The 26,917-nt window shown below is 49.7% G+C and overlaps 1 protein-coding gene across 1 annotated transcript in view; it reads left to right on the top strand.

The window, feature by feature from the left end:
* Positions 1-26,917, top strand: part of SNED1 (sushi, nidogen and EGF like domains 1) — a gene marked incomplete at its 5' end in the record, with an annotated part of 90,923 nt that overhangs the window by 21,322 nt on the left and 42,684 nt on the right. Inside the window, 7 exons of the mRNA XM_082658233.1 lie at positions 11,979-12,266; positions 15,512-15,652; positions 16,336-16,498; positions 18,498-18,623; positions 18,874-18,987; positions 20,878-20,991; positions 21,083-21,196. Coding sequence (XP_082514359.1) covers positions 11,979-12,266; positions 15,512-15,652; positions 16,336-16,498; positions 18,498-18,623; positions 18,874-18,987; positions 20,878-20,991; positions 21,083-21,196 — 1,060 coding nt within the window. The remainder of the gene's footprint in view (positions 1-11,978; positions 12,267-15,511; positions 15,653-16,335; positions 16,499-18,497; positions 18,624-18,873; positions 18,988-20,877; positions 20,992-21,082; positions 21,197-26,917) is intronic.

The following is a 26,917-nucleotide window of genomic DNA, read 5'->3' as shown; positions in this document are numbered from 1 at the left end:
TTTTCTCCACACCCTCACCAACATTTTTTATTTGTGTTTTTGACAATAGCCATTCCGATGCGTGTGAGGTGATACCTCATTGTGGTTTTAATTTGAGTTTCTTTGATGATGTGAAGTTGAACATCTTTTCATGTGTCTGTTGGCCATCTGTATGTCTTCTTTGGAAAAAAATCTATTCAGGTTCTCTGCCCATTTTTAATCTTTTTTGTTTGTTTGAGTTTTTTTAATGTTGAGTTGTATGAGATCTTTGTATATTTAGGATACTAACCCCTTCTTGGATATATAATTTGAAAATATCTTCTCCCATTTAGTAAGCTGCCTTTTCATTCTGTTGATAGTTTCTTTTGCTGTGCAAAAGCTTTTTAGTTTAAGTCCCATTTGTTTATTTTTGCTTTTGTTTCCCTTGCCTGAGAAGACAGATCCAAAAAAAAAATTTCTAAAACTGATGTCAAAAAGTGTACCGCCAGTGTTTTCTTCTAGGAGTTTTATGGTTTCAGGTCTTTTTTTGGGGGGGGGGCTGTGTTGGGTCTTCGTTGCTGCACGTGGGCTTTCTCTAGTTGCAGCGAGCGGGGGCTACTCTTCGTTGCAGTGCGAAGGCTTCTCATTGCGGTGGCTTCTCTTGTTGTGGAGCATGGGCTCTAGGAGCTCGGGCTTCAGTAGTTGTGGCATGCAGGCTCAGTAGTTGTGGCTCAGGAGCTCCAGAGTGCAGGCTCAGTAGTTGTGGCACACGGGCTTAGTTGCTCCGTGGCTTGTGGCATCTTCCCGGACCAGGGCTCGGACCCATGTCCCCTGCATTGGCAGGCGGATTCTTTCTTTTTTTTTTTTGCGGTACGTGGGCCTCTCACTGTTGTGGCCTCTCCCGTTGCAGAGCACAGGCTCCAGACGTGCAGGCTCAGCGGCCATGGCTCACGGGCCTAGCCGCTCCGCGGCATGTGGGATCTCCCCAGCCTGGGGCACGAACCCGTGTCCCCTGCATCAGCAGGCGGACTCTCAACCACTGCACCACCAGGGAAGCCCTGGCAGGCGGATTCTTAACCACTATGCCACCAGGGAAGTCCCTCAGGTCTTATATTTAAGTCTTTTTTATATAATTTTTATTGGAGTATAGTTGATTTACAATGTTGTGTTAGTTTCAGGTGTACAGCAAAGTGAATCAACTATACATATACATATATCCACTCTTTTTTAGATTCTTTTCCCATATAGGTCATTACAGAGTATTGAGTAGAGTTCCCTGTACTATGCAGTAGGTCCTTATTAGTTATCTATTTTATATATAGTAGCATGTATATATCAATCCCAATCTCCCAGTTTATCTCTCCCCACCATTTAAGTCTGTAGTTCATTTTGAGTTTATTATTTTATATGGTGTGAGAAAGTAGTCCAGTTTGATTCTTTTGCATATATCTGTCCAGTTTTCCCAACACCATTTCTTGAAGAAGCTGTCTTTCTCCCCATAGTATATTCTTTCCTCCTCTGTTGTATATTAACTGACCATATGTAAGCAAATTTATTTATGGTGTCCCCATTCTGTTCCATTGACCTATGTGTCTGTTTTTGTGCCAGTGCCATACTATTTGATTACTATAGCTTTGTAGTATAATTTGAAATCAGGGAGTGTGATACCTCTAGCTTTGTTCTTCTTTCTCAAGATTGTTTTGGTTATTCACAGTCTTATGTGTTTCCATACAAATTTTAGAATTATGTGATCTAGTTCTGTGGAAAAATGCCATTGGTATTTTGATAGGGATTGCATTGAATCTGTAGATTCCCTTAGGTTGTATAGTCATTTTAACAATATTAGTCCTTCCAATTCATAAGCACAGTATATCTTTCCATTTGTGTCACCTTCAGTTTCTTTCATCAATGTCTTATAGTTTTATAATATATATATCTCATATATATGTGTGTGTGTACATATGCATATATAATATGATTGAAAACATTGCTGGTATTATTATTCTGGACAAACTGTTATCTGTTAGATCAGTTAGGAATAAGAAAAATAAAAGTTTTATTTTACCTTTATTACTTTATTCCTTCTTTTATGCTCTTCCTTTCTTAATGAAGATCCAGATTTCTCATCTATATCATTTTCCTTCTCTCTAAAGAACTTCTTTGAACATACCTTGAAAAGCATGTCTACTGGCAAGAAATTTCCTCAATTTTTGTTTGTCTGAGAAAGCCTTTATTTCTCCTTCACTAAGGATTATCTTCACTGAGGATAATTTTGCAGGGTACAGAATTCTAGGTTGGTGGGTTTTTTCTCTCAACATTTTAAATATTTCATTCCACTCTCTTCTTGCTTGCACTGTTTCTGAGGAATAGTCAGGTATAATTCTTATCTTTGCTCCTCTATAGGTAAGGTGTTTTTTCCCTCTGGCTTCTTTCAAGATTTTTTCTTTATCTTTGATTTTTCCATGATTTGAAAATGATATGCCTAGGAGATTTGAGCACCTCTCCTTCTTGGTATTCTCTGAGCTTCCTAGATCTGTGGTTTGTGGTCTAATATTAATTTGAGGAAATTCTCAGTTATTACTGTTTCAAATATTTCTTCTCTTCCTTTCCCTCTTTCTTCTCCTTCTGGAATTCTCACTACATGTATGTTTCTCCTTTTATAGTTGTCCAGCAGTCCTTGGATAATTTATTCTGTGTTTCTTTTTCTTTCAGTCTTTATTCTCTTTGCTTTTCAGTTTTGAAGGTTTCTGTTGAAATATCCTCAAGGTCAGAGATTCTTTCCTCAGCTGTAACCAGTCTACTAATAAGCCCATCAGAGTCTTTCTTTACTTCTTTTACAGTGCTTTTTATATCTAGCATTTCTTTTTGTTGTTTCATAGGGTTTCCATCTCTCTGATTACATTGCCCATCTGTTCTTGCATGCCGTCTACTTTATCATTAGATCTCTTAGCATATTACTCAGAGTTGTTTTAAATTCCCAGTCTGATAATTCCAGCCTCCCGTCATGTCTGGTTCTGATATTTGCTGTGTCTCTTCAAACTGTGTCTCCTACCTTTTATTCTGCCTTGTAATTTTTTCTTGGGTAAAAGGAACTGCTATAAATAGACCTCTAGTAATGCGGTGGTAAAATGTGGCCATAAATTTGCTCCTAAGTTCTGCTTTCACCGTACCTTCACGTATTGTTGCTAAATAACACTTTTGTTATCTTTCTGTCCAAAGTTATTTATATTTCTTAATTTCCATATACATAGGAATTTTCTGCCTTTTGGGGGTTATGATTTTCAGTGTAATTGCACTGTGGCCAGAGAACAAACTCTATACTTTTTGCAGTCATTTGAAATTTGTTTACACTTGCTATGTGGTCAGTATATGGTAAATTTTAATGTTATATTTGTGTTATATATTAGGTCAATTATTATTTACATTGTTCAAATTTTCCATATTCTGACAGATTATTTTTGTCTGCCTAGTGTATATTTTACTAGCAAAGATGTGTTGAAATGTCCCACCATGATTATGAATTGACCTATTTTCTTTTTTTTTGAATTTTATTGCATTTATTTTTTTATACAGCAGGTTATTAGTTATCCATTTTATACATATTAGTGTATATATGTCAATCCCAATCTCCCAGTTCATCGCACAAATTGACCTATTTTCTTTTGTCAGTTTTTCACCTATATATGTTGAGCCTTTCTTATTAGGTATATAAAAATACAAAATCGTTATATCTTTCTTTATTATTATGAAGTAACCCTATTTATCTCTAACAATACTTACTACCTTATGGTCTAGTTTCCCTGAAAACAATATAACTATACCGGGGTTCCTTTGCTTAGCATTTGAATGGTATTATATATAGTATTTTAACGTTTTATTTATTGATTAATTTATAGTATATATTTTAACTGGAACATCATATCCATTTAGTGAATCACTGAGGTACTTGTGTTTCAGTCTATCTTCTTGTGCTGTTGGTTCCACGGCTTTATATTTCCTTTTTTTCTCCTTTCTTGCCATCTTTTATGTCAAATACTGTAATCATCCCATCTTATCCCCCCATCAGTTAGGACTATCTACACTATTTCTGTTCTTTCAGTGATTATCCTAGACAGTACGATATGTGCTTTTAATTATCAATGTTCACTAGTAAGTTTATTAATGCCATTGTCCTTCTCTTGGAAAATACAGTGGCCTTGAATCACATTAACATGATTTATACTCTCCCAACTTACAGGCTATTATCGTCATGGATTTTAATTCTCTGTTTTTAAGCACAGTTCCACAAAGCGTTATTTATGTGGTCAATGTTCATGTAGATTTATTCTCAAGCCTTCTGCTTTAGTCTGCTTGGGTTGCTGTAACAAAAATGCCATAGACCAGGTGGTTTAAACAGCAACAACAAAAAAAGAGGTTTATTTCGCACAGTTCTGAAGCCTGGGAAGTCCAAGGTCAAGGGGTCAGCAGATCTAGAGTAGATGGTGAAGAACCACTCCCTGATTCATAGACGGCCATCTTCTCGCTGCGTTCTCACATGTCAGAAGAAGCAAGGGAGCTCCCTGCAGTCTCGTTTTTAAGGTCACTAAACTCATTCATGAGGGCTCCACCCTCATGAGCTAATCACCTCCCAAAGGCTCCACTTCCAAATACCATCACCCTGAGGAGTAGGTTTCAACGTATGAATTGAGGGGAGGGGGCACAAACATTCAGCCCATAACAACTTCTTTGTCCTTTTTTCCTTTTTTAAAAAAAATGTTTATTTATTTTCTTATTAGTCATCCATTTTATACCCACCAGTGTATACATGTCAATCCCAATCTCCCACTTCATCACACCACCACCACCACGCCCCGCCGCTTCCCCCCTTGGTGTCCATACGTTTGTTCTCTACATCTGTGTCTCCATTTCTGCCCTGAAAACTGGATCATCTGTACCATTTTCTAGGTTCCACATATATGCCTTAACATACGATACTTGTTTTTCTCTTTCTGACTTACTTCACTCTGTATGACAGTCTCTAGATGCATCCATGTCTCTACAATGACCCAATTTCGTTCCTTTTTATGGTTGAGTAATATTCCATTGTATATATGGACCACATCTTCTTTATCCATTCGTCTGTCGATGGGCATTTAGGTTGCTTCCATGACCTAGCTATTGTAAATAGTGCTGCAATGAACATTGGGGTGCATGTGTCTTTTTGAATTATGGTTTTCTCTGGGTATATGCCCAGTAATGGGATTGCTGGGTCTTTTTGAATTATGGTTTTCTCTGGGTATATGCCCAGTAATGGGATTGCTGGGTCATATGGTAGTTCTATTTTTAGTTTTTTAAGGAACCTCCGTACTGTTCTCCATAGTGGCTGTATCAATTTACATTCCCACCAACAGTGCAAGAGGGTTCCCTTTTCTCCACGCCCTCTCCAGCATTTGTTGTTTGTAGATTTTCTGATGATGCCCATTCTAACTGGTGTGAGGTGTTACCTCATTGGAGTTTTGATTTGCATTTCTCTAATAATTAGTGATGTTGAGCAGCTTTTCATGTGCTTCTTGGCATCTGTATGTCTTCTTTGGAGAAATGCCTATTTAGGTCTTCTGCCCATTTTTGGATTGGGGTGTTTGTTTTTTTAATATTGAGCTGTATGAGCTGTTTGTATATTTTGGAGATTAATCCTTTGGCCAATGATTCATTTGCAAATATTTTCTCCCATTCTGAGAGTTGTCTTTTCGTCTTGTTTATGGTTTCCTTTGCTGTGCAAAAGCTTTGAAGTTTCATTAGGTCCCATTTGTTTATTTTTGTTTTTATTTCCATTACTCTAGGAGGTGGAGCAAAACATATCTTGCTGTGATTTATGTCAAAGAGTGTTCTTCCTATGTTTTCCTCTAAGAGTTTTATAGTGCCTGGTCTTACATTTAGGTGTCTAATCCATTTTGAGTTTATTTTTGTGTATGATGTTAGGGAGTGTTCTAATTTCATTCTTTTACATGTAGCTGTCCAGTTTTCCCAGCATCACTTATTGAAGAGACTGTCTTTTCTCCATTGTATATCCTTGCCTCCTTTGTCATAGGTTAACCATAGGTGCGTGGGTTTATCTCTGGGCTTTCTATCCTGTTCCATTGATCTGTGTTTCTGTTTTTGTGCCAGTACCATATTGTCTTGATTACTGTAGCTTTGTAGTATAGTCTGAAGTCAGGGAGTCTGATCCCTTCAGGTCTGTTTTTTTCCCCTCAAGACTGCTTTGGCTATTCAGGGTCTTTTGTGTCTCCATACAAATTTTAAGATGATTTGTTCTAGTTTCGTAAAAAATGCCATTGGTAATTTTATAGGGATTGCATTGAATCTGTAGATTGCTTTGGTCATTTTCACAATATTGATTCTTCCAATCCAAGAACATGGTATATCTCTCCATCTGTTGGTATCATCTTTAATTTCTTTCATCAGTGTCTTACAGTTTTCGGCATACCGGTCTTTTGTCTCCCTAGGTAGGTTTATTCCTAGGTATTTTATTCTTTTTGTTGCAGTGGTAAATGGGAGTGTTTCCTTAATTTCTCTTTCAGATTTTTCATCATTAGTGTATAGGAAAGCAAGAGATTTCTGTGCATTAATTTCGTATCCTGCAATTTTACCAAATTCATTGATTAGCTCTAGTAGTTTTCTGGTGGCATCTTTAGGATTCTCTATGTATAGTATCATGTCACCTGCAAACAGTGACAGTTTGACTTCTTCTTTTCCGATTTGTATTCCTTTTATTTCTTTTTCTTCTCTGATTGCCGTGGCTAGGACTTCCAAAACTATGTTGAATAATAGTGGTGAGAGTGGACATCCTTGTCTTTTTCCTGATCTTAGAGGAAATGCTTTCAGTTTTTCACCATTGAGAATGATGTTTGCTGTGGGTTTGTCGTATATGGCCTTTATGATGTTGAGGTAGGTTCCCTCTATGCCCACTTACTGGAGAGTTTTTATCATAAGTGGGTGTTGAATTTTGTCAAAAGCTTTTTATGCCTCTATTGAGATGATCATATTGTTTTTATCCTTCAGTTTGTTAATATGGTGTATCACATTGATTGATTTGCACATATTGAAGAATCCTTGCATCCCTGGGATAAACCCCACTTGATCATGGTGTATGATCCTTTTAATGTATTGTTGGATTCTGTTTGCTAGTATTTTGTTGAGGATCTTTGCATCTATATTCGTCAGTGATGTTGGTCTGTAATTTTCTTTTTATGTAGTGCCTTTGTCTGGTTTTGGTATCAGGGTGATGGTGGCCTCATAACAACTTCTTTGTCCTTTTTTCCTTTTAGTGTGGGTCAGCTGTAAGACCACACCAGTCCCAGTCCCATTAGAATTTCTTTAATAGGGGTCTGCTATTTATTTATTTAGTTAGTTAGTTAGTTATTATTTGTATGGATTTTCTCTGTTTGGCCTTCAGCAGTAATGGATATTCTATCTCAGTATAAAACTTTATGTTGGCAGTTTATGTATCTGTCAGCACATTGAATATATAATTCCACTGTTTTTCTGGCTCCCATTGTTGCTTATGAGAAGTCAGCAGTCAGTTTACCTGTAATGCCTTTAATGGTAATTTATCTGTTTTCTCCTTTTAAGATTGTCTCCTTGTCATTGACTTTCTGCATTTCCAGCGTTTATTTTCTATAGCTTTGTTTTTGTTTTTTCCAGGTAGGGAATCACTGGGATTATTGAATATACAATCTGATGTCTTTCAGCAGTTCTGGAAATTTCCCAACTATTGCATTTGTATCTCTTTGCCTTCTGTTGCTCCGTGTCATACATTTGGCCGTCTTACTGCTTCCCATAGTCCTGATCTTTTCTTCATTTTCCACCTTTTTGTCTCTGTTCTAAATTGTAGATCTTTCCTTCTGAGCTGTCTTCTAGTTCCAGTTAACTCACTCTTTCTTTAGTTCCATCGGACCTGCTCTTAAATGTCTAATTTAAACAGAAATTCTCTTAATTTCTGTTATTTGGTTTTAGTGCTAGAATTTCTACTTAGTTCTTTTAAATGGGTTTTAAAAAATAATTTCCAATCCTGATTTTTTTTTTTTTTTTTTTTTTTTTTTTGTGGTACGTGGGCCTCTCACTGCTGTGGCCTCTCCCGTTGCGGAGCACAGGCTCCAGACACGCAGGCCCAGCGGCCATGGCTCACGGGCCCAGCCGCTCTGCGGCATGTGGGATCCTCCCGGACCAGGGCACGAACCCATGTCCCCGGCATCGGCAGGTGGACTCTCAACCACTGCGCCACCAGGGAAGCCCCCCTGATGATTTTTTAATAAAATTTTGTATTGTGGAAAATATACATAATATAAAATTGACCATCTTAACCATGTTTACGTGTAAATTCAGTGTCATTAAGGACATTCATGTTGTGTAGCCATCACCACCATACATCTCCAGAACTCTTTTCATCTTGCAAAACTGAAAGTCTATATCCATTAAACACTACTTTGCCCATTCCCCTTCCCCTTGGCAACCACCATTCTACTTTCTGTCTTTATGATTTTTGACTACTCCAGGTACCTCATATAAGTGAAATCACACAGCATGTGTCCCTTTGTGACTGGCTGTTTCACTTTGCATAACGTCTTCAAGGTTCGTCCATGTTGTAGCCTGTGTCAGAATTCCCTTCCGTTTTTAATAATATTCCATTACGTACATATATCCTATTTTGCTTATTCATTCCTGCCTTGATGGAACTTTGGTTATTTCCGCCTTTCAGCTGTTGTGAATAATGCTGCTATGAACATGGGTATACAAATATCTTTTCAAGACCCTGCATTTAATTCTTTTTGGTATTGTTGTGGATTAAATTGTGTCCCCTCAAAATTTATATGCTGAAGTCCTAACCCCAAATGTGATTGTATTTGGAGATAGGATCTTTAGGGAGGTAATTGAGGTTAAATGAGGTCACAGGGGTGGGACCCTAATCCAATAAGAAGATGAAGAGACACCAGAAAGCTCTCTCCTTCCTCGTGTGCACACAGAGGAAAGGCCCTGTGAGGACAGAGCAAGAAGGCAGCCATCTGCACACCAGGAAGAGAGGCCTCACTAGAAAGCAGCCCTAGTGGCTCCTTGAGGACTTCTAGCCTCCAGGACTGTGGGTAAATACATTTCTGTTGTTTAAGCCACTCAGTCTGTGGCATTTTGTTATGGCAGCTCTATCAGACTAGTACAGATACATACCCAGCAGTAGAATTACTGGATCATGTGGTAATTCTATTTGTAGTTTTTTTGAGAAACTGCCTGCCTACTGTTTTCCACGGTGGCTGCACCATTTTACATTCCCACCAACAGTGCACATGGGTTCCAGTTTTGCTACATCCTCACCAATGCTTGTAATTTTCTGGCTTTTTTAAAAAAATAATAGCCATCCTGATGGGTGTAACATGGTGGCTCACTGTGGCTTTGATTTGCATTTCTAATGATTAGTGGCATTGAGTATATTTTCATTGGCTTGGTCATTTGTATGTCTTCTTTGGAAAAACGTTTATTCAAGCCCTTTTCCCATTTTTTTAATCAGATTGTTTGGCTTTTTGTTGTTGTTGAGTTGTAGGAGTTTACTATATATTCTGGCTATTAATCCCTTATTAAATATATGATTTGCAAATATTTTCTCCCATGTGTGGATGACCTTTTTACTCTGCTGAAGGTGTCTTTTGATGCACAAAAGGTTTTCATTTGGATGAACTCCAGTTTGTCTATATTTTCTTTCGTTGCCTGTGCCTTTGGTGTCATTGCCAAAGCCATTGTTGTGAAGCTTTTGCCCTATGTTTTCCTATGAGTTTTATGTTTTTAGCTCTTACATTTAGGCCCTTGATCCATTTCAGTTAATTTTTGTAAATGGTGTTAGGTAAGGGTCTGACTTTATTCTTTCACATGTGGATATCCAGTTTTCCCAACACCATTTGTTGAAAAGACTGTCCTTTCTCCATTGAATGGTCTTAGCACCCTGGTTAAAAATCATCTGACCATATACGCAAGGGTTTCTTTCTGGGCTCTCTGTTCTATTCCATTGATCTATCTGTCTGTCTTTGTGCCAGTGCCACACTGTTTTGATTACTGTAGCTTTGGGATAAGATATGAAATCAGAAAGTGTAAGTCCTCCAGTGTTGTTCTTCTTTTTCAAGATTATTTTGGGTATTCTCTTGATGAAATTTTAAAGCTTGCATTTTATTTCTTTGAACATAGTAAACTTAGTTATTTTATAGTCTGTGTCTGATCATTCCAATATCTGATGTTTCTCTTATTTCTGCTTATTCCTGTCAGCAGTGTCTCACTTCCTTGTGTGCCTGGTCATCTTTGACTGTGTCCTGGAATTTGTATTTGAACAAATGTTTACAGGAATAACTTGAGGCCTAAGATGATACATCTTGCTCCAGGGAGGGTTTTTCTTTACTCCTGCCTGGAACCTAGGGGTTCCACCTTAATCTAAGTTCCAGGCTCAAAGTGCCTGGATGGCCCAGGTGAAGGGAAGGTGGAGTGTACATCTGCATAAGGACCACTTACTTTGGGTTCACCCTGATTATGAGGCAGGTCTTAGAGGTCCCAGCTTAATGTGGGGGTTATCAGGTTCCTTACCTTGAGCTAGCCCCGAGTTTTGGCATTTATCTCTTTCCCTCCATGAGGCTACAAAAATTATAGGTCTGTCGTACAGCTGTTGCTTCTACCTCTGCAGATGCACTCACTCAGGGGGAAAGGAGCTTTGAGTACTGGGCTCACCTCCAGTCTCTTCTTGTCCAAGATTTAGAATTGAAATATGCCCCCTTCTTCACTCTTTGGTGCCTTTGAGAGGTCTATTGGGCTTCCCTGGTAGCACAGTGGTTAAGAATCCACCTGCCAATGTAGGGGGCACGGGTTTGAGCCCTGGTCCCGGAAGATCCCACATGCCGCGGAGCAACTAAGCCCTTGCGCCACAACTACTGAGCCTGCGCTCTAGAGCCCGTGAGCCACAACCACTGAAGCCCATGTGTCACAACTACTGAAGCCCGCATGCCTAGAGCTCGTGCTCCGCAACAAGAGAAGCAACTGCAATGAGAAGCCCGTGCTCCGCAACAAAGAGTAGCCCCTGCTCTCAGCAACTAGAGAAAACCCGCACGCAGCAGCGAAGACCCAATGCAGCCAAAAATTAGATAAATAACCTTATAAAAAAAGAAGAAGAAAGGTGTATTTATCCGCCTTTTTGGTTGGTGTAGATTACAGAGCCTGCCCTCACCCGAAGGGTCATTTCTAAAAGCACGGGCTGACCACAGTCTTCCCAGGATAAATCGTGACGGTCTAGAGCCGACTCTGTGATCGTTAGTCCACTCAACCCTGCCCAGCACCCCGTGAGGCCAGAATGAGTGTTTGCTCCATCCTGCAGGTGGAAAGCCAGCGCACAGAGAGGCAAAGCCTGACGTGCCTGGTGGCTGCATAGCTGGAGAGTGGCAGGGTCAACGCTAGAACCAGTTGTGTCTGACCACAAGATGCCGCTCCACCTCCTGTGCTCAGGGGCCTTCTGGGGCTCCACTACCTGGGGTCCGGAGCACAGGTGCCCCACCTGGTCCTCGAGGCCCTCCCGGCCTCCCCTGTCCACAGTGGTCCCAGCCCATCCCCACCCCTGCTCGGCAAGCACGCCTCCTCCTCACCCTTCCAGACCTGGCTCAGAGGCTGGGACTGCCCTGCCCTCCTGCGGCCCCTGATGGGAGTCGGACCCAGGAGCTGGGGCCACTGGGCAGGTCTGAGCCCCCTACCGCACAAAGCCAGGGCCCACACTGGGGGATCCCCACCCCACGCTGGCAGCCCCGGGCCAGGCACTGTGCAGGGCACCGTGTACAGCAAACAGGTCAGAGCCTGTGCCCTGAGCCACGGCCTGTCTGGGAGGGGTTGGAGCAGGCCCAGGGATCCCAAATCAGGGACCAGGAACTGTCAGGCCATCCTGAAAATACCCTGCCCAAGGCTGGCTCAGCCCAGGGGGTGAGGCTGGGGAGGCCCCCATCTGGCCCCTCTCTGGCTTTCTGCCCCGACAGGTGAACAACAACGGGATCGTCTCCTTCCTGAAGGAGGTTTCTCAGTTCACCCCAGTGGCCTTCCCCATCGCCAAGGACCGCTGCGTGGTGGCGGCCTTCTGGGCGGACGTGGACAACCGGCGTGCAGGCGACGTGTACTACCGGGAGGCCACCGACGCAGCCACGCTGCGCAGGGCCACAGATGATGTCAGGCGCTACTTCCCCGAGCTCCCAGGCTTCTCTGCCACCTGGGTTTTCATAGTCACCTGGTACCGCGTCACCTTCTTCGGAGGCAGCTCCTCTTCCCCCGTGAGTGTTCTGTCCTGGGGAAGGGAGGACATCCATCTGGGGCCCAGGGTCTCCCTCCAGGGCCCCCTGCTTGCTGAGTGGGCCAGACGCAATCTCTGGGCTTCGTGCCCAGAGGGGACAGCTGGGCTCAGGGGGGAAGCCACTCGCCCACGGTCACAGGGCCAGGCTGGAGGGAGGATGGAGCCTGGGCCTCCTGGAAACCACCCACGTCCAGGGAAACGCCAGGTGCCCCAACACCGTCCTTCACTCCCTCGGGGGACGCAGACGGTCTGTGATAGAAGGTTTCCGTTTGGAACGGTTCAGTACTCAAAGGGTTAAATGGGAAGTTTATTGCGTTTAATACATTATTCCTTGATGACGCCAAACGGCCACAGCGCCCAGTCCAGAATAACCGACCACTTTAGCCAGCGTGGTCCGTGTGGCGGGCGGATCCCCAGTGAGGGCGGCATAGCGCTTCCGGCAGCAGATGCGTGAGCGGCACCTCCTGCGGCCAGGCCCGCGAGGGGTGCCGGGCCACAACCGCGTGGGACAGAGGGCGGCTCTCTAGAGAAGAGCACTGGGGAGCGGGCGGCCTTTCAGGACGGCGTGCCCACACATTCAATACACGTTCCTTTAGGGGCACGTCTGGGGCAGGCAGTGTTGGGGGCTCTGGGGAGGCGGCCCCAGACAGAGAGCACAGGACATGACTCTCCCGCGGGGCGCACTCTAACAGGGGGGACACCAGCGACCACGTAACAGGGACGCCACGCCAGCAGGACGTGGGCTCTCCCTGATGCTGTGCAAGCCTGGGGGCCTGGCTCGGCCACGTGGGGGAGGTTTGGAGCTGGAGGGACTGGAGGGCTCAGCACAGCAGTTAGGGTGGGTGTGACCACACTGGGCTGAGGAGGAGAGGGAAGCCCCGAGGGCGGTGCCCGGTCTCCCATCGCAGGCACAGGGCGGGAGGGGTGGGCACGGGTGGCAGACGGGCTCGGTCCTAGATGTGCTGAGCGGAGCCCGGAGTCCCCAGCCGCGGCGGCTCAGGTGGGGACGGGGCGGGGAGGGACGTGCAGGTGGTGATGAACCCTGCAGCCCCCAAGAGGCCAAAGAGAAGCCAGCTGGTTGGCAGGTACCCTGCGAGAGTAACCGTCACTGCTGGGGCTGTAGCAGGAGTATGAGAGCAAATCAGGAAAGATGGGCTTTTTCTGTAAACATTACTACAAAGAAATTTCACGCCTGAACTTTTGTTCACACATAGCCCACTAACATTTTGTATGTTTTGTTTGTTTTTTCTTATCGCCAATTTGTAAGAAAAATGTCTTTTTAACAAAAAGTAGAGAAAAAGAATCTCCAGCCCCACCAGCAGGAGGCAACTCCTGTTCAACGTGTCCTACTGTGAATCGACCCACACGTTAAAAAATAAATAGAACCACCTGGAACGTGCTGTTCTGTGAGTGTTTCTTTCACTCAACAGTATTGTGGGCACTTTCCTCATTCTTATATGTTCTACATCATTTTTTATGTTATAATTTCACCTCTGCAGAGTCATTTTACCTGTTACTTCTCCGCCTGGGAGGAAGGAGGCGCCCAGGGCCCCTCCTGAGCAGACAGAGGAAACCTTAACGTTCTCCTCTTTTCAAACCCGGAGATGTCAGTTCCAAAATGATTACCTTGTGAGACGGGGAACCGGGATTCTGAGTTTGGGGTGGAAACCAGGCTGGGAGCTGGGAGATGGGGAAGCCCTCCCCTGGGGGCACCTGCAGGGGCAGGTCGATCAACAGAAAGTGATGGTTAAGCTTCGGGCATGTCCTCGTCCTCCTCAAACGTCTGGGCCTCATAGCTCGCGAAGCCCCTCCGCTGGCCTTGCTGACCAGCCGCGGTCCGGCCCTCCCCACACCTTCCCACTGCTCGGGCCTTCCAGCCCTCACGCCCTCCTCGTCCTGAGTCCCAGCTCCTGAGCTTGCCTTCCTGCAGGAGACTGCTCGGTTCCCCTGCTGTCGTCTTTCACCGTGGACGCCCCCATGTGCGATGCCTGCGTGCCAGCCCGGCGTGGCGGCACTTGCGCTCCGGTGGGCCTGCTGCCTCCGTCACGGGGTGCCCCGAGGGGCGCTGCATCGCCCCCAGTGGTTTGTGAAATCATCCCGGCATGAGTTGCTAGAAGGGAGATCGCTGCCTGCGCAAGTCTGATTTCCCCTCAAAACTGCCCACTCGTAGTTGCATAAGCCGCATTCAGAAGCGCCTGTAGCCCTGCACCCCGGCCAAACGCACCGCTCCACAGGCGCGAAAGGAATGGCCCTGGTTTTTTCAGCTTTACGCATCTCTGATTTCTAGTAACGGGGAATCTTGGCCAGTTGTATTCCATCGTGATGTTTCTGTTCACACCCTTTGCCAGTTTGTCTGTAATCTTTCTGTCCTTTTTCTTATCGATCCGTGGAAGTTCTACTTGAATTAAAGACATCATCAGTTTCTCTGCCGTGTGTGTTATAAACACACTTTTCCCTTCACTCGTTGCCATTCAGCTTGATCTCGTGACACTTTTTTCTATCCGGAAGTTCTTGTAGTCAAATGTATAAACCTCCTTTGTGGTTTCTGCAGTTTTAACAAATGTCAGGCTTAAGAGTCCTTCCCTAGACGTTCTCCATATTCGCCTGCGTTTTCCTCTAGGCCAACGACAGCCTCATTTACAACCTTACTCGTTCCGGGGTTTATTTTCATAAGGGATATAAGGCTCCAACTTAATTGTTTTTCAGAGCTTCCTATTTGCCCCACGATCGTTTCTTAAACAATCTCACGCTTTGTCCATTCTGAAATAGCACCTCTTATGTGTACACTGCCCACTAATATTTTCATGGAGGATTTTCCACGAAAACCAAAAACCTTAGCGATTGAAAACTGCCTTTCCTTCTTTCCCCTTTTTCTCCTTTTACTTTTCTGTTCATCTCACATGAGATGATTTTGTGGATTTGGCCAGGTAGTCATGAACCCTCTGTGCCCCCAGACCCACAGAGGAAACTGTCTGCTCCTGGCGTCCGTGGCCTCCACAGCCCCTCAGTGGGCTTCACTCGCTCACCAGGCATCAGATAATACTGGGCAGGGCGGGCGTTGGGGACACAGCGGAGGATGGAGGCCGAGGTCATCGGGGCCTCCCTGTGGCTGACCACCTCGCTGGGGAAACAGAGGAGGGACCAGTGGGCGACAGCAGTGTGGGTGGGGCGGGGTCTTTGGGTGGGGACGGGGGCACAGGCCCCGCTCAGGCCCCTCCTTGGCAGGTCAACACGTTCCAGACCGTGCTCATCACCGACGGCAAGCTCTCCTTTACCATCTTCAACTACGAGTCCATCACGTGGACCACGGGCACGCACGCCAGCAGCGGGGGCGACGCCGCTGGTCTGGGGGGCATCGCGGCCCAGGTAGGGGCCCCTGCTCCCCACGGCTGGGACTGTCACGAGCTGATGAGGCAGGTGGACGCCCCCCGCGCCCCGCTCCACCCAGTGCTGTGCAGGGGCCTCTCCCGGCCCAGAACCACAGAAACACTCTCCGGCCAAAGCGCCTTTGTCCTGACCCACACGGCGGGCCCTACAGGGCCAGCTGCAGCTGGGACAGAGTTCTGTGTGCGCTGTGGCCTGGGGTGGCCTGGCCCGTGGCCTGAGGGACAGTGGCCAGCAGAAAATCCCAGGTGCGGAGGGTGGTCAACTGCGAGCCCCCAGGGCCTGGGAGTGCCCCTCCCCCCGCTCCAGGTGCTCTGCTTTCTCCTGAGGTCACACTGGCCCTGGGTCCTAGGGGAGGCCCAGGAGCCCAGGAGTGGGCGGGAAGGGGTGGGGGGAGGGCTGGCAGGGCCCAACCAGGTCAGCAGCTGGAGGAGCTGCTGGTTAGGGTGGGGCGTGGCTGGAGGAGCTGCTGGTTAGGGTGGGGCGTGGCTGGGAGGCGGGGACCGCACGGGGTGCGGTGGGGGGGGGGCCGGTGAGGATGCCCCTGAGTCTTCAGCACTCCGCAGCTCACGAGGCCGCCCCCGCGGGAGGTGGGTCTCAGGAACGTTAGGGAGACCTGCGGACCCAGCCCGCACCTGCCCCCACTCTCTCCCACCCGCCCGCAGGCCGGCTTCAATGCGGGTGATGGGCGGCGCTACTTCAGCATCCCCGGCTCGCGCACAGCGGACATGGCGGACGTGGAGACCACCACCAACGTGGGCGTGCCCGGGCGCTGGGCGTTCAGAATCGATGATGCCCAGGTGCGCGTGGGGGGCTGCGGCCATACAAGTAAGAGGACAGAGAGAGTGGCTGGGGTGGCGGAGGGGCATGGACTAGGGAGGCGGGATGGCGGGGGGCGGGGAGGGGGAGCCCCGGGCCTCTTGGGGACGCACGGCCCCGCCCACCTCGGCTCCTCTCCCCCGGGCTCACCCCTGAGCCTCAGTCTCCCCCTGGGAGGCCTTCCTGCCTCTGCTGAGGGGAAGGAGTTTGCTGGAGACCACGGTTTGAAGTGTGAAGGGGTGTGAAGGGGGGGAGCTGGGGTCACATCCCCACCCAGGGAATCCTGGGTATCCCTGCGTGGCCTCCCGCGTCCTCAGGACCACCTGGGAGGCAGGCCCTCTTCCCACCCACTTTGCTGCCTTGCTTCTTGGTGGGACTTGGTGCTTGTGTGACAACCTGGACATCTACCTGACAGGAGGGAGCTCTCTGACGCCCGGGGTCCTTCAGGCACAGAACACAGAGCAGAGGGGAGCAGGGTCCACCCCGGGGGCGAGCGTGAGTCCTGTGGAAACAGCGGGACTGGCCACAGAAGGATGTGCTCCCGGCTCTCCTGCTGTGTGGCTCTGGGTCACAGACCCTCCTGAAACCCCTGCTTATAAACGGAGGGGGGAGGGTGTCAAGTGACGGGTTCAGCCGTGCCACTCCCCCGGCCAAACCTGGAGCCAGTGAGGCCAGTGCTGGGACCTCCCCCGGAGATCGCCTCCCACCCCCATGGGGACCAAGGCCACCAAGAGGGGCTGCTTCTCCTGAACACCATCCCAGGGATGAACCCAGCGCAAGGAAGCCCACCCAGACCTGCCAGGGGAGCAGGCGCACACCCCGGGGGTGGGTGCGGGGGGGGCGGGGAGGGCAGGTGTGTACCGCCCCGAGGACTGGATATGGGCCCTGGGGAGAGAGGCCTGGGGAGCCTGAGCCCACCCACTCACCAGTGTGAACGAGGGGGCGGCCCACAGGGCCAGGAGCCCAGGGGCCACTGATTGCACCCCGTCCCCCAGAGTGGCAACACCCGCCCGGGCTCGGAGCCGCGGTGGTTCGGGGCACGGGGACGGTACTCCGTCACCACACCTTTGCGTGGGCAGCACAGAGGTCTGGCGCTTGCCAGCGGCCAGGGGCTTGGGCTGTGGTTGAGGGGTAGAGTATGGGTGCAGGTGTGCATGCAGGTGTGCGTGCAGGTGTGCGTGCAGGTGTGGGTAGGTCCACGCTCCCCACAGAGGCTGCCGGCTGTGAGCCTGCAGACTGGGGTCCTCAGAGGAGGGTCCAGTCAGTTCCCCGGGGACGCCGTTCCCATGTGGCGGTGCTTCTCTCCCGCCCCAGGTCTCTACGGGGAGCAGACGGAGGAGGCCCTGCTTGGCCCTCAAAGCTCTCGCGCATGGAGGCCCTGAGGGGCACAGTCCCGTGGGGTTGCAGGGAGACCGGCCCCCTCGTGTCCCCGCCCCACGCTGCAAACCCAGGAGATGGAGCTCGTGCGCCTCAGTCTGGAGGCACCGGGGAGGGAGGGTGGGTTCACACCTGAGAGGCGGGGCGCCCACACCTGGCAGTTTACCTTATGAGAAGGGCTGGTCCTGACACGGGCTCAGGCAGTCAGCCGCCACCCGCTGCAGGGCAGCCGGACTACGCGGCCTGAGTGCCGGTGTGGCTCGGTGAGTGGACCGGTGGGGGCAGGGACGGTCCTCAAAGGCACCCACAGCCTTGGTGGTGCTCAGGGCCCGAGGGCCCTTCCGGGAGTGCCCCTCTCTCCCTCCCTCCTGGACACCAGCCAGCTCTTCCCAGGGCCCTCCTAGTAACAGGAGGTCTGAAGCCCTGGGATGCCCCCGCACCTGCCCAGGTGTGCTCATTCATGGCGGGTTTCGGTGGCCTTGTTTCTGCGGAGGGTGGGCCCCATGAGCTGAGCCCTGCGGGAGGCCTGTCCTCAGGATAACGGAGACCCAGCAGCAGCGGACCTCGCAGCGCCTCCCCCGAGAAGGGCCCCCGGGCCAGGCTGACGGCCCTGCCCTCCCTGTGTCCGCAGCCTCCGTGTGCCTGACCCTGCGCCCCTGCCTCAACGGCGGCAAGTGCATCGACGACTGCGTCACGGGCAACCCCTCCTACACCTGCTCCTGCCTCTCGGGCTTCACGGGGAGGAGGTGCCACCTGGGTGAGTTTCTGCTGGGACCCCGCCCACCTGGAGGAACCCAGCAGCACAGCCAACGGCCCCAAGAGCCCGAGGCCGCGGGCCTCTGTCCCCGTGGTGTGGGTGGCGTCCGGGAGGCGCCGCCGGCGGAGCCAGACACAGCGGCTCCGTGATGGCGAGCACGTGGGCGGGCTCTGCAGCCGCGCCGCCCCGGGCCACGGCAGGTCCTCCCCAGCGGCGCCTCCACTGAGTCCCCGGCTGCCCCGTTTTCCAGATGTGAACGAGTGTGCTTCCCACCCGTGTCAGAACGGCGGGACCTGCACGCACGGCGTCAACAGTTTCATCTGCCAGTGCCCGGCCGGCTTCGGGGGACCCACCTGTGAGACAGGTGAGAGGAACCAGGGGCTGCAGGGCCGCGGGGATGGTCCTGCCCGACCAGGGAGTGGTGGCTAGCCTGGTGGGGGCATCAGGTCAGCGTGCCGCAGGGGGCCCGGCCCCAGGGAGGCCCGGGCGCAGGGGGCGCAGGAGCCCAGACTCCAGAGGAGAGGCCCCGCCCCCTGGGCGTGACAGGAGCGCTGACCACAGCACACAGCCAAGGATGAGGCCTTGGGACAGGGCAGGGCCTGGTTCCGGACGCGTCTCACCGTAGGCCTGCACCCCTGAACCCCTGAACCCCAGCTGCTCCTGGCAGGAGTGCAGGCTGTTTCTCTCCATCCCGGGGGTCTTACGGCCTAGATGTGGGTTGGGGTCTTTCTGAAGACCCCCTTGTTGCTTCCAAACTGCAGCCCACACGCCCGTCTGCCGCCCCACTGCTGAGCGCGCCTCTTGGAAGCAGTGCTTTCTGATCAGGCCTCTACTCTCTGCCCTTCATGCAGCACCTCTTTGGGGCCCCTCACCCTGGGCCCTTCACCCACCTGGTAAAGGAAGGTGGACGCCCCACTCCCACCCCCGTGCCACTGTGGGCAGCCACTAGGGGAGCCCAACAGACGGAGCCCCTTAAAATCAAAGCACGATGACCCTTGCTCCCCACCCGGCGCAGCCAGACACACTGTCCCATGCATACGCTTCCTGATGTGTAACTGTTGTTTAGAAAAACATGTAACACCTGGTTAACTCGAGTGTGTACGAGTAACCACCGCACCAATGTCTCCATCTAGAAAAACCATTTCTAATGGAGACTTACGGCCACAGGGAGTGTTTTAAAGTCCTTAACTCTGGTGTGTATACACGTGTCCGGGCCGGGTGGGACCCTGGGAGGGCTTGGGGCCAGAGCCAGGAGCCCTGAGCCTTGGCCTCCTCATGGCCACCACGGCAACACCCATGGGTACCAGCCCCCAGTCCCCCATGAGGCTCTCTGGTCTCAGGACCCACCTCGGCCCCCAGAGCCCACGACAGCAGGGATGCTGGGCAGAGCCCAGCAGGGACATGGGTACCACTCGGCCCGAGGCTCCCCTCCCCCACCCGTGCCCAGCCCTGCCCTCTGGTGGAGTCAGGGTCCCAGAGACGGGGGTCACCGTGTGCCGTCAGCCACCAAAGCACCGCCACACCTCCCAGGGTTCAGGCCTCCTTCCTCCCACTGCCCCCCACCCTGACTCCAGGGTGGGTCACCCGCTCTGGGGATCCCGTCTGGTTCCTGTATTGAGTCCTTTCTGGAATGAGCTGTCAGCAGGACAGGCGACATAGCTGGGGGAAGGCAGTGTCCCCCCACCTGCTGCCAGCAGCCACCAGGTGAGGCCAGCATCCTGGGTGAGGGGCAGGCCAGAGCGCCAACAAAGGCGGGTCCCGCCTGCTCACTTCCACCTGACTGGGGGCCGAGGCCTTTGCAGGGCTGTCCTTGCAGCAAGAAGTGTCGCCTCGCCCACCCTGGACCCTCAGCCCCGGACCACTCAGGCCCCTCCTGCGCCCCCTCAGGGCTCCGTCACAGGCCGTGCCCCCAGCCCAGCTGGGAGGAATCTCTCAGCCCCAGAGCCCTGTCCTGTGATGACAGCTCTGTCACAGTCATCTTAGCAGGGGCACTGCCCAGGAGGGTGGGAGCTGGGTCCCATTCACCCCCATGTCCCCCGCCAGGCACAGGCACACCCTCCCTCCTCCCCAGGTCTGCTGAAATAAACCCCATTCAGACAAGCTTTCAGTGCCGGTGGGTTGGGACTGCCCTGGTCCCCCAAGGCCCGATGCCCTCCAGAGACGGCCAGATCCACGCGTGCTGCAGCCCGAGATGTCAGCAATGGGGCCACCCCAGCTGGGGATCCCATGGCCTTCCACCCCTTTGTGCTTGTAGCACAGTCTCCATGCGACGCCAAAGAGTGCGAGAACGGCGGCTGGTGCCAGACGGAGGGCGGCTCCGCGGTGTGCGTGTGCGCAGCCGGCTACACGGGCGCAGCCTGCGAGACCGGTGAGTGTGCCCTCGGGTGGGAGCAGGGGCGCAGGGTGCCAGGTGCTCAAGGGCTGGCACAGAGCCGAGCACCCACCTCTGCCGCCCCCAGATGTGGACGAGTGCGGCTCTGACCCCTGCCTGAACGGAGGGTCGTGTGTTGACCTGGTGGGGAACTTCACCTGCCTTTGTTCAGAGCCCTTCGAGGGACCTCGCTGCGAGACAGGTAACGGCCACGTGCCCGAAGCCCCCCACCGGTGACAGCAGTCAGCTGCCCCCTTTCCCTCTCGGGGGTGGGGGGGTCTGGTCTGAGCTCTGCTGTCCACGTGCTGGGTAAGGCTGAGCGAATGTCTTCCCCTCTCTGGGCCTGGGCTCCATCCGGAAAATGCAGGTGTGGATGAGCGCCCTCCCGAGGCCCCTCTCCCGACTCAGGAGATAGATTCTTGGCTGTTTAACGTCCCTCCTTCCTACCCCAGACCCCTCGCCTTGCTAGGGAACAAGCCGTGGGCGTCGGAAAGAAAGCTGATCTCTCCTACAAGTGATGGAGGCTGCTAGCTCCTGTTCCATTGCATACTGTTCTAAATGCCAGTTAGGACTCGGTAGGTCAGTTAAAAGACCCACGCAGTAAGTTCGGGGCTTTAGCACCTGACATCGCCTTACCTCCCACAACAGCGGTGCTTGCATCTCCCCGGTGGGGGGGCGCTCGAGACAAACTCAACTCGATTTGCTTCGAGTCTCAAAACCTAAGAAGGAAATTAGGTTCTACCCGTGAGTAAGACGCGGATGGGCGCTGTGCCCTCCGTTGGTCTTTGGTCGGATGGCCACACGCAGGGCGGGCTGTGTCCTGAGGCGATGGCGAGGCTTCACGGTGCAGAGGGCGAGAGGGTGGCAGCCTTACCTGCTGCCTGAAATCATCGCGATGTGTCACACGATTGCCTAGATTGTGATTTAAGTATCAGCGTATTTAACTAAACTCACGTCAGAAAACAGAGAAGTGCTTGCAAAAGACTTTGCAAAGAAACCATGTTTTGTACGAAGAATAATGCAAACGAAAGCAAACAATAGGAAACAACTGACTTGTCTACCCCAGTACAAGCTCATTAGCCACGTTGCACATACAGCGGGAAGCTGGCCAAACGTTGGAGATTATAAAAAGGAGTATCTAGCCTTCTGCTGTGGCCAACAAGGATTAACTGCCCTGGGAACTTCCCTCTCGCTGTCAACAATGAGAAAACCAGACAAAATATATGAAACAACTGTTTTCAGCCATTGGACAGCAGAAAGTAGAGGGCTGTCATCCCTGAGAGAAGGGAATGAAATGGTGTGAGCCCTACAGTTGCCCCAAGGCTGCCTTGGCGCCGTTTCCAGGCTGCCATGCTGGGGTGGGGCCGGGGAGGAATCCAGACTCCAGCAGTTCCTCTGAGTCTCTGGGTCAAGGAGACAGAGATTCAAATTCAGTGGCTGGAATTTGGGGGAATAATACCAGCAAGGACAGAGCTACTGAGAGGGGAAGCGGGGAAGGGGAGAGAGCACGAGATTGGCTCTGGAGATCTGCAGGGGGACCCCTTGAGTGTGGGTCGGGTGAAATCTATTGGGCTGGGGAAGAACCACTGGGAGTGGTGAGTCAGACAATTCCTGGAACTCAGACCCGCCTCCTCACCAGCTGCAGTGGAGTGAGCTCTTCGTAGCCAGGGCCAGTGCTGAGTAGAGTCCCCAGTGGTATCACCTTACTAGTGGGGATAAGTAAATGCTAAGCTAACGGCTAATCTGATCTGCCCCAAGAAATCTTAAAAGAAAGTTCGAAAGGATCAAACTGAGCCCAAGTAATTTCACTCTCTGCCAGCACAAAATCCCCCAGCCCTTAAAGGAATAATAACGGAGGCCAGGGGACCCCAAGATACCCGACCAGAAGTTACTATAGGAATAATAACAGAGGCCAGGGGACCCCAAGATACCCAACCAGAAGTTACTATAGGAATAATAACAGAGGCCAGGGGACCAGGACACCCGACCAGAAGTTACTATAGGAATAATAACAGAGGCCAGGGGACCCCAGGACACCCGACCAGAAGTTACTATAGGAATAATAACGGAGGCCAGGGGACCCCAATATACCCGACCAGAAGTTACTATAGGAATAATAACAGAGGCCAGGACCCCAGGACACCCGACCAGAAGTTACTATAGGAATAATAACGGAGGCCAGGACCCCAGGACACCGACCAGAAGTTACTATAGGAATAATAACAGAGGCCAGGACCCCAGGATACCCGACCAGAAGTTACTATAGGAATAATAACAGAGGCCAGGACCCCAGGACACCCGACCAGAAGTTACTATAGGAATAATAACAGAGGCCAGAACCCCAGGACACCCGACCAGAAGTTACTATAGGAATAATAACGGAGGCCAGGACCCCAGGACACCCGACCAGAAGTTACTATAGGAATAATAACGGAGGCCAGAACCCCAGGACACCCGACCAGAAGTTACTATAGGAATAATAACGGAGGCCAGGACCCCAGGACACCCGACCAGAAGTTACTATAGGAATAATAACGGAGGCCAGGACCCCAGGACACCCGACCAGAAGTTACTATAGGAATAATAACGGAGGCCAGGACCCCAGGACACCCGACCAGAAGTTACTATAGGAATAATAACGGAGGCCAGGACCCCAGGATACCCGACCAGAAGTTACTATAGGAATAATAACGGAGGCCAGGACCCCAGGACACCCGACCAGAAGTTACTATAGGAATAATAACAGAGGCCAGGACCCCAAGACACCCGACCAGAAGTTACTATAGGAATAATAACAGAGGCCAGGACCCCAGGACACCCGACCAGAAGTTACTATAGGAATAATAACGGAGGCCAGGACCCCAGGATACCCGACCAGAAGTTACTATAGGAATAATAACGGAGGCCAGAACCCCAAGATACCCGACCAGAAGTTACTATAGGAATAATAACAGAGGCCAGGACCCCAGAATACCCGACCAGAAGTTACTATAGGAATAATAACGGAGGCCAGGACCCCAGGACACCCGACCAGAAGTTACTATAGGAATAATAACGGAGGCCAGGACCCCAGAATACCCGACCAGAAGTTACTATAGGAATAATAACGGAGGCCAGAACCCCAAGATACCCGACCAGAAGTTACTATAGGAATAATAACAGAGGCCAGGACCCCAGAATACCCGACCAGAAGTTACTATAGGAATAATAACGGAGGCCAGGACCCCAGGACACCCGACCAGAAGTTACTATAGGAATAATAACGGAGGCCAGGACCCCAAGATACCCGACCAGAAGTTACTATAGGAATAATAACGGAGGCCAGGACCCCAGGATACCCAACCAGAAGTTACTATAGGAATAATAACGGAGGCCAGAACCCCAAGATACCCGACCAGAAGTTACTATAGGAATAATAACAGAGGCCAGGACCCCAGGACACCCGACCAGAAGTTACTATAGGAATAATAACGGAGGCCAGAACCCCAGGACACCCGACCAGAAGTTACTATAGGAATAATAACGGAGGCCAGGACCCCAGGATACCCGACCAGAAGTTACTATAGGAATAATAACGGAGGCCAGGACCCCAGGACACCCGACCAGAAGTTACTATAGGAATAATAACAGAGGCCAGGACCCCAAGACACCCGACCAGAAGTTACTATAGGAATAATAACAGAGGCCAGGACCCCAGGACACCCGACCAGAAGTTACTATAGGAATAATAACGGAGGCCAGGACCCCAGGATACCCGACCAGAAGTTACTATAGGAATAATAACGGAGGCCAGAACCCCAAGACACCCGACCAGAAGTTACTATAGGAATAATAACGGAGGCCAGGACCCCAGGACACCCGACCAGAAGTTACTATAGGAATAATAACGGAGGCCAGGACCCCAGGATACCCGACCAGAAGTTACTATAGGAATAATAACGGAGGCCAGGACCCCAGGACACCCGACCAGAAGTTACTATAGGAATAATAACGGAGGCCAGAACCCCAGGACACCCGACCAGAAGTTACTATAGGAATAATAACGGAGGCCAGGACCCCAGGACACCCGACCAGAAGTTACTATAGGAATAATAACGGAGGCCAGGACCCCAGGACACCCGACCAGAAGTTACTACAGGCGCACAAAGGGTTGAGAGTACATGACCCAGCCAGGAGCCAAATAGACCAGTAGAAACGGGCCAGACGTGGCAGAACCAGCAAGTACAAATGTTCAGTTGTCCATCATGAACACGCACCATGTGTTCAAGACTGCTGAAGGAAAAAGACATAATGAGAAGTAGGAGATAGAAGAAAAGAAGCTTCTAGAGATGAAAACTATAATATCTGAATTTTAAAAATACACTGGATGGTGTTAACAGCAGGTTAAGACATCACAGAAGGAAAGATCAATGACCTTGAAGAGAGAAAAGGAAGCAATTCAACATGCATCCCAGAGACAATAAGATGAAAGGACAGCACCTCCTCAGGGGCCTGTGCACAGACACCATGCAGTCTGGCAGGTGTGTACTTGGAGTGCCGGAAATGAGGGAGGGGGCTGAAGGGGTGCAGAGAAAGTATGTGAAGAAACAACAGCCAAACACTTTCTAAGTCTGATGAAAATGAAAACCAAACCTCCAAGAAAAACACGAAGCCACATCATAGTCAAATTGCTGAAAACCAGTGACAGAGAAAACCTTAGAAGTAGCCAGAGAGAAAAGGCAGACTGCACAGAGAAACAAGAATGACAACAGCCTCATCAGAGACAACGCAGGTCGGAAGACACTGGGACGACACCCCTAAAGCATGGAAGAAATAAGCTGTCAACCTCGTGCTATACACCCAGCAAAACTCTTCCAGAAATTCAGGTGAAATAAAGATTTTTTCAGACAGCAAAAACAGAGAATTCACCACCAGCATATATGCATTACAAGAAATGTCTTTTCGACAGAAGAAAAATGGTCCCTGATGAAAATCTGGATCTACACAAAGGAATGAGGAGTTCTAGAAATGGTAAATACATGGGTAAAAATAAAAGACTTTTCTTCTTACTTGTTAATCTTTTTAAAGATATTTTTAAAACAAAGAAATAGCAACATATTTGGGGTTTACAATATACGTAGACATAAAATGTATGACACCAATAGCTTAAAGCAGCCTGTGCAAGCTTTTGAAGGGCCAGATAGTAATATTTTTTTGGCTTTATGAGCCATGTGGTCACAGCTATTCAGCTCTACCAATGTAAGGCGAAAGCAGTGCGCCACAGACTGTGCATAGTGAGTGGGCGTGGCCATGTTCCAGCGATACTTTATTGTTTTAAATGGGTGGCAGGCAAGATTTGGTCTTTGAGCCTTTGCTTATCAACTTCTGGCATAAGGGATAGAAAGGGAGAAATGGAAGTATAATATCGTAAGGTCCTGACATTATATACGAAGTGGTATAATACTGTTTGAAGGTCGACTGTGATAAGTTAAAGGTATACATTGTAAACCCTAGAGCAGCAAGTAAAAAAATAATAATAATGAGTTACAGCCAATAAACCGATCACGGAGATGAAATGGAATCCTAAAAATACTCAATACAGAAGGTATGAAAAGAAGAAAAATGAAGATAAAGAACGCTGGCTGTAACTACCACTGAATATTCAAAGGTACAATTACAAAATACCAGATTTTAGCAGTGGAAAGGAATTCAGGATTCAGAGGATTTAATCCTTAAATAAATACGTAATGTTAACTGAGCAAATGAGTTATATTACTAGCTACCTCTAGTTAATAAATAAAAATAAAAGTGTGCAGGAAAATTTGAAAAATCTACAGTCATTGAGAAGAAAAAGGAATATATTTTTCTAACTCAAAATGAAAACACAACTTTATATCTTTAAGAATAAATGAAGCCTAGTAGTTAAAGTTTAAATAACTTTTTA

The sequence above is a fragment of the Grampus griseus genome (assembly GCF_964374135.1).
Source record: "Grampus griseus genome assembly, chromosome: 7".
Classification (NCBI taxonomy): Eukaryota; Metazoa; Chordata; class Mammalia; order Artiodactyla; family Delphinidae; genus Grampus; species Grampus griseus.
The sequence above is the reverse complement of the archived record's forward strand: the minus strand, read 5'-3'. Positions and strand labels throughout refer to the sequence as shown.